This window comes from Balaenoptera borealis (assembly GCF_965194805.1).
Source record: "Balaenoptera borealis genome assembly, chromosome: 3".
NCBI classification, from domain to species: Eukaryota; Metazoa; Chordata; class Mammalia; order Artiodactyla; family Balaenopteridae; genus Balaenoptera; species Balaenoptera borealis.
Window position 1 is genome coordinate 34,351,425 of NC_138866.1, and position 13,395 is coordinate 34,364,819.

At 36.4% G+C, this 13,395-nt stretch overlaps 1 protein-coding gene across 14 annotated transcripts in view; it reads right to left on the bottom strand.

Moving 5' to 3' along the window:
- Positions 1-489: 489 nt before the first annotated feature.
- The window catches only part of GPHN (gephyrin), a 611,785-nt gene continuing 598,879 nt past the window's right edge, over positions 490-13,395 (bottom strand). For all 14 annotated transcript variants that reach the window (XM_082386487.1, XM_082386483.1, XM_082386492.1 and 11 more), the window contains 3 exons: positions 10,111-10,214; positions 2,614-2,710; positions 490-1,494 (listed from right to left, as the gene is read on the bottom strand). In XM_082386487.1, the coding sequence (XP_082242613.1) occupies positions 1,361-1,494; positions 2,614-2,710; positions 10,111-10,214 (335 nt within the window). In that variant the 3' untranslated portion in view covers positions 490-1,360. The remainder of the gene's footprint in view (positions 1,495-2,613; positions 2,711-10,110; positions 10,215-13,395) is intronic.

A 13,395-nucleotide genomic window follows, 5' to 3' on the forward strand; every position in this document is an offset into this window, starting at 1 on the left:
TAAAGAAGCCATTGTGGATAGCATATATTTCAACTGTATTTTCTATAGTCAGTACAGATTTTTCCCATTTTTCACTTCAAAACATGATAAAAAAAATGTCCAGGTACTCACCTGCAATTTTATGGTTCATTACTCTTATTTTCCCCCTCTATTCCAAGGAACTGTAGATGTTTGAAATTTGTTTTTATGACATCTGAAATAAAAATATAGTTTTTTTCTAAATTATCAACTATCTTTCCTCTAAATTTGCTTGCTATTCTCCAGCTATGACTGGAAAGACCAGACCAACTACACGTTCTCTCCTACTTTCTAATCTGTATTTGCACAATGCTACAGTAAAATATAGATTACTCTATATTTTTTAAAATCTCCTTTATACCACTTAACCTTGCTAAGCCATCTTAACTATTCCTTTTATCCAGGCAGAACCCCATCAGAATGGCATAACAATCTTCTCTTTTTTTAATAACAAGGCCAACACAAACTGGATTTTAAATAATGATCAAGGATTTTTTTTTATTCATTAAGTTTCAGTATCATTACAGAAAATGTTATGGTACAGAGTTGTTTAACATTGTTTTTTCTTTGCTCTTGATTTCCACATGAATGCTGGTAACACTAATATCTGTACAAGATCAGTCTTTGATTTTATTTTTTGTTCTGTACAATTTTAAATGTATTGGTTAAAAAGGCTGTCAGCACTTAAGGAAGCATTTTTTCCCCCCAGTTTGTTTGTTCAAATAAAAGGTATCCAGTTACTGCCCAAGAGTACTGTGCCATGAGGCTACTGGGATGCGAAGCCCCCCCACCCCCGAACGCTCTGCGGGGATGGTTCTCCTTGAGGCAGGGCAGGGCCGCCACCCAGTCACTCTTTATTTGGCACTGTGCACATAAACACGAGATACATGATAAAGAACAAGCAAAAGCTCTCTGTAAAGCGGTTATGAAGCATACTAAGAAGGGAAATCCAAGTGTTGCCTACGCTAGTATAAATAAGCAGACAGCCTTGATTTAAGAGCATAAGTAGTTGTATTTTAAAGATGAGAAAAACACAAGTTCTGCAGGCACCTACTGCTGTCTACTAAAAGCTATCGCTATCAGACCTAGCATTGAACACACAAAGCAATTTGCAAGAAAGGAAAAATTTGCTTTGATATAATCAGAATAGAGTTGTTTGTTAAGATTTTTAGGTGTTTTTTTCTTTAAAAGGTATTTAAATTCTTTTGAAATATAGTTCAAGATGTTGACCATACAGATCAACTTTTATCCAAATCAGAAAAACTAGCTGTGCCGTTGCATATTACAGGATACAGTCAATGATATGTAGACATGCATCAGAGCTTTCTCCTGCTGGTGACCATCATAGCCGCCCGATGACCATGACGTCCACCACCTCGCCCTTGTGGAGCTCCACGTACTGCTCTGTCTTTGGAGGAAGCATCAATAATCCGTTGGCGCTGCGCATGCTCATCAGACGGCTGCTCATCTGATTACCTGGGAGGAAATACTCTCATTACAGTGGCAGCAGCGACACGGTGTATGCATGCGCAGCCCTTGCAGTTCTTTTCAGAATAAAAACTGATGAACAGAAACACAGGTCTTCAAGAGGAAGAGAGATGATCAGACTTCCCAGTACCTTTTTCAGGTGACCTTGCTACTGTATCCTACTACCTTCTCACTGAACTTTAAAAATAAACATTACAAATTATTGCTTAAAAGAACAAAACCAAAATTTTACAGCATTGTGGAAAATGCCATAGAATTTCTCAGTTCAGGCTAAAATGTGACGTGTGTCTGAAAAGAGAGGCTTTTAAACCCTATTAAAATAATAATGATAATAACAGCAGTGGCTACCATTTCTTTAGTATTTACTAAGTACCAGACAAGGTGGTAGACCTTTTACTCAACTACCTTATTTAATTCTCAACGACTCAAAAGAGGTTAGATAACTTGCCTAGGGTTCTACTAATTAGTTGGTGGCCAATTTGAATGCAAGTCTGATGGCAAAGCCCATCAGAGACCTACTCACTGTGCTAGCTGATGTTTGCACTTGATAGGACATTTGTTTAATTTTTTCTGGAATCCCATCAAAAGTCAGGTAAAATATGACTAGAGAAGTTGGGGATAAAAGTTTAAATTCTACAGCAGGTAACTTCAGAACTGTGAATTATCAACGTTGATTTCTCAGTCCTTAAATCTTACCAATATCTAGTGTATAGTAAAGGCTACAGAGAATCACACTCTAATTGGGCTTTAATCTCACATTGATGGGTGGCATAGCCACAGTCCCCTCCTTTTCCTACAATCGAAGTTATGCTCAGAACTTACTGGTTGAACAAACAGATAAAAATCTTCTGTAATTTTAGATTTGTATTTCAAATGTTTATCTAGAAAATATGGCTCCATGGAATAACAAAACCTTTATTAATTTTTTTTTTTTACTCTTGTCCTGTTATGCTACACTGTTTTAGGAATAGGTTAACATCTAATCTTTCAAAAGGGAAAATGTACAATAATTACAAAATTAGGTATACTCAAGGAAGGAGGTTATACATAAATTTGTGTTTTAACAGGATGGGTGTATAGAGATACCTGCAGGTGTGAATGACTAACCTGTACTCTGTGCCCAAGGTAGTGGTTCTTGGTGATGCCAAGTCAGTATACACCGATGGTATTCTGGGCGAGGATCCAGTTTTACATCACATGATAACTACAGAAAAACGAGGAAAAGAAAACAAACTTGATCACCTCATCATCTCTTAAAACTACAGGATGATGGCAGTTGTGCAAAGAGTGCAATGGACATGGAAATATCTCGGCATTCTGCTGTCTCCACCACTGCCACCTTATGTTCTTAATACAGGAAGTCCAGAGGTTGTGTTGCTCTGGTGAAAAGAGAAAAGAAGGCTAAGAAGTTGGTATCCGCAGTAGGAAAAAGGGCAGATGAAAAATATAAAGTCTGTTTTTGAATTCTAATTTTACCTCTGACCTATGAATTAAGAAATCAAAGCAGATGTTTTAACATTGAAAATAAAGGAGGTAAACCTACACAAACATACAAGCTCAACATCCATTTATCTGTGTGTCATCCAACTGTCCATCCATCCATCCATCCATCCAGTAAAGATTTACTGAGGTGCTAATTCAGCTACTCATTCATACGCTTATCTTTAATATGAAAGGGGTACTTTCTTTTTTAAAATTTTTATTGGAGTATAGTTGATTGACAATGTTGTATTGGTTTTAGGTGTACAGTAAAGTGAATCAGGTATACATATACATATATCCACTCTTTTTTAGATTCTTTTCCCATATAGGCCATTACAGAGTACTGAGTAGAGTTCCCTGTGCTATAGAGTAGGTCCTTATTAGTTACCTATTTTACAGTAGTGTGTATAGGTCAATCCCAATCTTCCAATTTATCCTTCCCCACCTCCCCCCTTACCCCCAGGTAACCCTAAGTTTGTTTTCTACATCTGTAACTCTATTTCTGTTTTCTAGATAAGTTCATTTGTACCCTTTTTTAAGATTCCACATATAAGTGATATCATATATTTGTCTTTGTCTGACTTACTTCACTCAGTATGACGATCTCTAGGTCCATCCATGTTGCTGCAAATGGCATGATTTCATTCTTTTTTATGGCTGAGTAATATTCCATTGTATATATGTACCACATCTTCTTTATCCATTCCTCTGTTGATGGACATTTATGTTGCTTCCATGTCCTGGCTATTGTAAATAGTGCTGAAATGAACATTGTGGTGCACGTATCTTTTCAAATTATGGTTTTCTCTGGATATATGCCCAGGAGTGGGATTGCTGGATCATATGGTAGCTCTATTTTCAGTTTTTTAGGGAATCTCCATACAGTTCTCCATAGTGGCTGTACCAGTTTACATTCCCACCAACAGTGTAGGAGGGTTCCCTTTTCTCCACTCCCTCTCCAGCAGTTATTGTTGGTAGATTTTTTGATGATGGCCATTCTGACTATCTCATTGTAGTTTTGATTTGCGCTTCTCTAATAATTAGTGATATTGAGCATCTTTTCATGTGCCCCCTGGCCATCTATATGTCTTCATTGGAGAAATGTCTATTTAGCTCCTCTGCCTATTTTTTGATTGAGTTGTTTGTTTTTTTGATATTGAGTTGCATGAGATATTTGTATATTTTAGAGATTAATCAAAAGGGATAGTTACTTTCTTTTCTCTTGATTATTCCCCCTAGTGTCCCAATACTGATAAACAATCTCATTAAAGCAAATAAAAGTAGTCTCATAAAAGTTATACCACTTTGGTTTGGTCACATCACTGGCACTAAAAGAATTCCTCTGAATGAGTCTTTGCTATGGAATGGCATCTTTCATATCTTTGTAACATAGCCAATTTCTGTTCACACACATTATACAGAATGAACAATCAACCTTCAACCTGGAGCCACTGTTTTTTTTTTTTTAATCTATGTCATTAAATTCATCCTGAAATCTGATCAAGGTGATAATGTGTTGGTAGCAGGTGCCTAAAAGGTATGACTTGAACATGTTTATACAGTACATAATTATAATCTATAGCCCATCAAAGATTAGTTCAATGTTAGTGAATACAAGACTCATTCCAATGCATGAGAATTAACATTTTCCATTAGCATAATAATCGTTTAAGTTACTCTATCTTAAAATGGTCTAGAAATCCTTTACTCAACTAAAACAGATATTGCTTAGATTAAATGATACAGTTAAAACTTGACCTGGAAATCTTGATTGAAGTGAGTTTATCTCCAATCCATTCTAGTTACTTTGTTTTAAAATATTCTAATAATCTAATTAGAATATTAAAACATTCTAATTATGCTTTTTCTCTGGAATCCAGAATAAAATTCAATTCTAGGGTGTTTCTCCTTGATTAAATCACACTCTACTTTTTCACATGATATTACTTATGTTTATACCCTATTTCATATCTACTGGGGGGTAACTTGCCATTGTTCCTAAATTATTCTGTGCTTACCTGAGGACAAAAATCTCTGTCTTTCAACCTGAGTGTGTGTGTGTGTGTGTGTGTGTGTGTGTGTGTTCTCCAGTACTAAACCACAAGAGCTATTCATGTGGCTGTGTCATTTGCTAAGTGTTTAAGGTTTTTCCCCAGCAATGGCACTGACTGGCTCATGGAAGTACAGTGGAGCAAATACTGTACTGGGAAGATAACTGGCACCTAGGTTCTACTCCCAGTTTTACTGCTAACCGATGTGCTGTATTGGCAACTTATTTTGCTTTCCCATACCTGTTTGTTCATCTACAAAATGGGGTTGTTTGTTTTAAAGGAAGATATTTGTTAATTTAAGAAACAAGAATCAATTGCATCAAATTAAAGTGAATGAAATTTTTTCACAGCCTCACAAACAGCTGTTCCTTTTGTAGCAAGAGATGAAGCTAATTAGATTTTTATGGTATTTTACAGAAATGCAGAATACTTTATTCACCAATATATTTAGTTACACTGACATTATAGTTCTGGTATATTACATCAGTTAGCTTAAGAAAGAGCCTATTTACTATAAGCTTCAGTGCTTATAAGAATGATGTAGCATGAGTAAACATACACATATATCAATATTTTGGTGGAAAAACATTGCAAATGGTGGATGTTTCACTTCTGCCGATTTCTTCTACTCTTTCAAAATTGGGCAGTGAGCTGTGGACTAGGAGTCCTCTGTTTCCTTTGAATATTTTGCTGGCACACAGTAGTCACTCAAGAGATAAAACTGTATTATTTGGTATAGTATTATATGGTATGCTCTACATGTAAATGTCTAAGAGAGAGAATGAGGAAAAAAAAAAAGGTCAATGAAATGAGATGATAAGCCACAGACTGGGAGAAAATAATTGTAAAAAACACACCTGATAAAGGTCTGTTATCCAAAATACACAAACAATTCTTAAAACTCAATAATAAGATGAACAACCCAATTAAAAACTGGACAAAAGAACTGAGCACCTTACCAAAGAAGATATACACATGAGAAGTAAGCATATGAAAAAATGTTCAACATCATAAGTCATTAGGGAATTGCAAATTAAAACAACAATGAGATATCACTAGATACTTACTAGAAAGGCTAAAAATCCAAAACACTGGCCACACCAAATCCTACTGAGAATGTGGAAGAACAGGGTGGGAATGCAAAATGGTATAGCTACTTTGGAAGACATTTTGGCAGTTTCTTACAAAACTAAATATATTCTTATCATACAATCCAGCAATCACAGTCCTTGGTATTTACCCAAGTGAATTGAAAGTTTATGTTCCTACACAAAAACCTGCACACAAATGTTTATAGCAGATTTATTCATAATTGCCAAAACTTGGAAGCAACCAAGATACCCTTCAGTAGGTGAATGGATAAACGGTGGTATATCCAGAGAATGGAATATTATTCCTTGCTAAAAAGAAATGAGCTATCTAGCAGTGAAAAGACACGGAGTGAAAACAAACGCATATTAATAAGTGAAAGAAGACAATCTGAAAAGGTAACATACTGTATGATTCCAACAATATGACATTCTGGAAAAGGCAAAACTATGGAGACAGTAAAAAGATCAAGGGTGAGCAGGGAGGGAGGAACGAATAGGCAGAGCACAGAGAGTTTTTAGGGTTGTGAAACTGTACGATACTACAATGGTAGATACATGTAACTGTATTGTCAAGACCCCTAGAATACACAACACCGAAAGTAAACCCTAATGTAAACTATGGACTTTGGGTGATAATGATGTGTCACTGTAGGTTCACTGATTGTAACAAATGTACCACTGTGGTGCAGGACCTCAACAGCTGGGAAGGTTGTGTGTGTAAGGATGGGGTGGGGAGGAGGAGTAATACAGGAACTCTCTGTAGTTTCCGCCTAATTTTGCTATGAACCTAAATGTGCTCTAAAAAACAAAATTTGTTACTTAAAAAAAGGGGAGAATATTTTTTTCCTTCCTCTTTGTCCCGTCCATCTTTTAGAGAAGTGACCTCAAAGAATTATCTAATACAGTAAATAATTAATTGCAAACACAGTGTAATAGGGCACAAAGAAGTAAATAATCAACCCTTCTTAGGGACACTGAGAAAGGCTCCACAGAGGGCATGATGCCTGAGTCTTATGACTAAGGAATTTTCCAAGCTGAGAAAAGAGATGGTGGTGGTTAGGAGAGAACCTCTTAGGAAGGAGATCTCACGTCCGTTCTGGAGGCAGTAAAAATCTTGGTATGGTCAGAGTGCAGGATGGGAAGCAGATGAAGCTGGAGGGGAAAACAGGCCTTGGGATGGAGGGCCTCCTGTGCTCACTTGAGCAGTTTGGATTTAACCCTGCGGTCATGGGAAGCATTGAAGAATTTTAATTGGAGATGCTGACATGATTAGAGTTAGAAAAGGGATTTAAAAAGAGGCAGGATTAGAAGAGAAACCATTAAACATTGGAGCCATCATTCAAACCAGCTTATTTGGCTACAAAACACAGGGGATGTGGATGGTGGAGGGCGCTTTAGGAGAATGGTGAAGATTTGGAAGACTGCAGTAAGGAATGGAAAAAGCTGATCCACAGGACATAAAAGGATCATCAGGGGGAATTTTGGCCCCTGCTGAGGTTTGTAAATTGGAAGTGATAACTTGAACAGCTGTACTCTCTTCTCTAGTTGTACTCAGTGCCCTGGGAATAAAAGTGAAGGACAAGAAAGGGAAGATTGATCTAAGTTTGTGGATTCTTAGAGTGACTACCGTGCACGGAAGAAGAGGCAAAAAAAATTTGAGGGTGTTAGAAAAACATTGAAGTGATACACCACAGGATTTAGGTTGGATGAGGAAAGGGGTAAAGCCAGAAGGGGCTTATGGAGAGGGAAAAGGGCAGGGGTTATAGGAGTGTTTAAATTCTTTGATATCTACTGGTAGGTAACTTGCCATTGTTCCTAAACTGTATACCAGAGTTGGTGATTTTTGAGATGGAGCACTTCATGGTATTGAAAAGGATGTGCGTATTGAGTTGCTGAAGCAGAAATAAAGTTATTTAGAATTATGGAAATAAAGCAACTGATGATAAGAGGTGAGGGAGAGAAGACTTTTAGACGATTGCCAAAGACCTGAAAGTCTTGGGAAGGTTTGATGGTGGTAATGAGGGGAAGGTGAAAGCTCCAGGAGACTCGGGGAAGAGGCTGGACTAAGCTGCACAGATTGGAGAAGAGAGTTTGTGAGAAAACAGATGACCAGAGGGGATTCTATTAGAGTGGAGGTCCCAGGTGACATGCTCCAGGCCCTGGTTGGTACTGAGGGCCCGGACTCTGCTCAAGTCTGGTCAAAGCTTCCAAAGAGTGGTTAAAGGAGCTTTACACTAACTTTTAAAAGTACTAGAGAAGTTATGAGGCACTGATTTCATTAGTCCAACAGAGAGGCGCTCGAGCTCATCTGCCTTATAAATCATCTAAAATTTATCAAGTAACTTTAAAAATTCTTACACCTGTTGGTGCAGATCAGTTTTAAGTTAATTTTTCCAAAGTTTCTATAACCTAGTTATATTTTTCATCTCCGAAAAATAATAAAACTGGTTTATATTTCTTATAAATCATAGTTCTATCATTTTCAATATCTGTTTTTTAATCAGTCCATAGGCCATTATATTCTCATATAACAGGCATCCAATTATACCTTTTGATGTTCAATGACTGATCTTTTTTAAAGCTGAATAATGCTCCATTGTACACATACACTTCATTTTCCCTACCCATTCATCTGCTGTTGGAAATTTGGGTTGTTTCCTTATCTTTGTATAGTGAATTATGCTATAATGAAGACTGGGGTGCAAATATCTGTTTGAGACCCTGATTTCAATTCTTTTGGACATATACCCAGAAGTGAGATTGCTGTATCATATGGTAGTTCTACTTTTAATTTCTGAGTAACCTCCATACTGTTTTCCATGAGGCAACATGGATAAACCTAGAGGACACGATGCTAAGTGAAATAAGCCAGTTACAAAAATACTGCATGATTCTACTTATAGGAAGTATCTAAAATAGTCACTCACAGAGGCAGAGAATAGCATGGTGGTTGTCAGGGGCTGAGGGGAGGAGGGAAGGGAAATTGTTGCTCAATGGATATAAAGTTTCTGTTATGCAAGGTGAATACGTTTTAAAGAATCTGCTGTACAACATATTACCTGTAGTTACCAATGTGGTACTGTGCACTTCAAAATACTTTAAGAGGATAGTTCTCACGTTAAATGTTCTTAGCATGAAATAAACAAACGAATCAAAGAACACAAAGAAATGTTTGGAGGTGATGGATATGTTTAGTACCTTGATTGTGATGACGGTATCACAGGTGTTTGCATATGTCCAAATTCATCAAAATGTCTACATTAAATATGTGCAATTTGTGTATATCAATTATGCCTTAGTGAAGCTTAAAAGAAAGAAGAGTACTGATTTAGTATTATAGTTTAAATTGCCAGGAAAATTGTTCATTAGTTATTACATAGAAACTGTGTTACATAATTAGTTGACTAGTAGTAGTAAAGCAAACTGAAGTTAGTGTTGGTGGAGAAGGGGACTCTAATTTCTGAGTGACTTTTACTGCAGGTATATTTCCTCAGCCTTAGTGGTCCTTTTTCCAAACAATATGGTCTCCCTTTTCTTCTGCTTCACTAGAATCTCTTTCTTGTCCTTTAATTGTCTTTTTCTGAACTGTTTAAAATTTATCAGCGGGGTCACAGAAAAAGTGATCAGCTAAATTGCTGTTCTCTCTAAGTTTACATAGGGGAAAGGGAATTCTTGTCCCTCCTTCCATATGGGTTTAGTATTAGTTTAGTATTCTATTGACCATTTTGTCATTACATATCCAATCCTAAATGGACTCCTAGCTGGAGAAAATTATTCACTTTAGGAGTCATGGAATAATGTGGGAAGGGAATAAAAGGGACTCCTTTCCCTCTGTTTTCTATCATTAAGAGGGGAATATAACCACATTTTTCCTCAAAACTAATATAAAATTCTAGATGTTTGTTTTGGGCAGTTAAAAAATCATATCCTAATTTGTTATCAGGCTTCAGTTTTGGTTTCCGGTCATTAGAAAACATTACCCTGGCTTTGATGATGGTTGGCCGAGGATCCAAGATGCCTTGCATCTTTCTCAGTGCAGGCACAACAAAGAGATTGCAGGTGACCACGGCTGACACAGGATTCCCTGAAAGTCAACCAAGCAGTTATTTATAGTACACACATAAAAATTTGCCAAATAATTATGACTGTCTATACCTTCAGGTATCATAGAGAGTGAAATGACTAACCACTAGCATTCCTCTTCTGAATCACCTTGAATCCAAAAGGATGCCAGAATAGAGCTGTAGTCAACCAAATGCCACAGAGGGTGTAAATATTTGGATCTAGCAGTGAAACGCAGATATTTCTGATGCACAGAAGCTGTTTGACACCATTTATATCTGCTTTCCTGAGAGCCGTACATTGAAAGCCTTTAGTAATGAGTTTGCACTTGCTATTTTTAAAATGTTCTAAAATTACCATAGTAGTACATGCTCAGTGCAAAAAAAATTTAGCAAGTAGGATAAGAATAAAGAAATTTATCCATAATCCCCTCTAACCAGAAATTTCTTTAAACCAAAAATATAAAACTAAATGATTTAAGATGTGAAGGACTTGAAGGCAAATACTCTTAGGAACTGAATTATGTTCCCCTCAAATTCATATGTTGAAGTCTTAACCCCCAATGTGACTGTATTTGGAGAAAGGACCTCTAAAGAGGTAACCAAAATTAAATGAGGTTGTAAGGGTGAGGCCCTAATCCAATAGGACTGGTATCCTTATAAAAAGAGGAAGAAACACGAGTGTGTATACACAGAAGAAAGGCCATGTGAAGACACTGAGAGAAGGTGGCCATCTTCAAGCAAGGAAGAAAGATCGTAACAGAAACCAACCTTGCTGGCACCTTGATCTTAGACTTTCAGTCTTCAGAACTGTGAGAAAATAAATTTCTGTTGTTTAAGCCACCCAGTCTGTGATATTCTGTTATGGCAGCCTGAGCAGATTAATACAAATACCAAGTTCTTTTGCAGTTATAAGAAAAATTTGAGGAATTCAACTGTACCTCTCCAAGAAGAAATTTGGGTGTGTCATGCACTTCAAAGAGAGGTAAGGTGGGCTATGAAAAAATGACTGAGCTGAGAATAACAGATTTAGCTTCTTGTGTGGTATTGTTAACTAACCAAGCCATGCGACCCAGGCAAGAGTTCCAAACCTTTCTGGGTCTAACGTTACTCATCCACAAAATGAAAGGTTTGGATGATATGATTCTTAATATTCCTTTTGGTTCTAAAATTCAAATTTTACTAATACTTTTATACAGTGGTATGTGAGTATGCATATATATATAGAGAGGGGGTGGGGAATGCTTATTATATTTTAGGTTCCCTTGGCCTGGCTTTGTGCCGCTAATTTCATCATCAAAATAAAAGCAATGGTCAGTTTAGCCTATTACTAGCTAAAACCATACCTTTAATTTTCTTCTACCACAAAAGCAGTTAAGAATAGTTTTTTTTTAAGTTGTTAAAAAAAGTTGTGATGGGTGACATTGATTATTTCAATAGAAAAAGTGAGTTGTCCCACAGAACAGCAGACTCTTAATGAGAATCAATTGCTTTCCTCTTGCCTCAAAATACAAACAGATGGAAATTTTTCTGGAAAAGCAAAAAAAAGGAAAAAAAAAAAGAAAAAGAAATAAGAAAGCTATTGTTCAACAATGATTACAGTATTCTTGTAATGCTACTGTTTTATAAAATTACTCTATAAAAAATGAATTGCTCTATATAAGAAAAGGGACTGGAAAAATCAACACCAAGAAAATTGCAAATAGTGGTTATTTCAGGGGGAGGGAGATTATGGATAACATTTCTTAATGCTTATCTGTGTTTTCTAATGTTTTTACAGTGAACACGTTACTATAGTTATTTTAAAAAGTTAAAAAAAAAACAAGTAGATAACACATAACTTTTCAACTGCGTTAGAACTTATCAAGATTAGTAATGGCTTTAATTGCAAGGACCTTAAGAAACCAAAAATCCAATTCTGAGTTTTCAAATCCTTATAAAAAGAACCACTTTGCTGGTTCTACAATCTGAACGTGTGAATTGTTGCTGCCCTCTTTTGGTACTTTCAGGCTGAGCAGTGAAAATCTCAAAGTAGCAATTTGAAAATAGGCTATTTAATTATAACTTCTTTGGCAGATCAACAACACTTAGTAATGGCAAAATAGGCTCCCACTATAACATACTTCGTAGGTCAAGTCATATCTTCTGTAGACAACAAAAACAGTCTCTTCTAGTCAAAATGAAGCTAGGAAGATGATCTCATTTCTCTATTTAATGGTTTTCAGAGTATCTAGGGATGTATTAAAGGCCCTAAGGAGTTTTGTACCACAGAAATATTTCGAGGACTAAAACTTTATTTACATGACCTCGCTCTTAAAATTTCCTATATGAGAGAAACATACTCTCTTTTATGCTTACAGATAGGGGCTTTAAACATGTTTTTAAAGTTCTAAAATTTTCTGCCTGCCTTCTTTTCTTTCTATCTGTACTTTGAGCTTTATTTAATATAAAAAAGCAGGTAAATATTCCAAAGCCACCAGACTTGTACATCTGAAAGGAATAAATAGGTTATTTTCTAAAGGAATCTATGCCAAAAAATAGAGAATGGGACACTGCTACAGATCAGAGGATAATTTTTAAAATTGAAAAAAATAAGTAGATATACAAAACTTCTAAACTGCTTTAGAATTTATTAAGATTAGTAATGGCTTTAAAACATGGCTTTAAATGCACAGCCAAAGTCCAAAAATTGTAAACTGAACCACTTTGCTTTTTCTATAATCTGAACATGTGAGTTTCTGCTCACGTGGGAGAGGGTGGGGATAATGATGTGGTCAGACTGATGATGCCTGGGATTTGGCTGAGAAGCATCAGTATTTGAAGCCCCTCCTTCCGTGTTGCTGCTATCCCCAACCAGTCCAAATCTGGTGAGAACCAAAGGCAGCTTTATATTTTTTTGTTCTAGTATTTCCATAGGCGATTCAAGGCCCTTTGGCCCCTTGAGCATAATACTCTAGTTGTGAGAGGTAATTATACTGCTAACTTTGACCAATTTCCTGTAAGGAAAAGCAGGTGCCCCAGAAAGATGTAGTGACAGTTAACTCCTGATTATCATCTTAGGGTCTGGAATGTGCTTTGAAAGATACTAATTTGACTTTCACACCAACCCTAATTAGCCTCATTTTATAGATGAAGAAACAGCTTCAGAGAGGTTATGTGATTTGCCCAAGGTCATACAGTATGAAAAGCTGGGATTTGAACCCA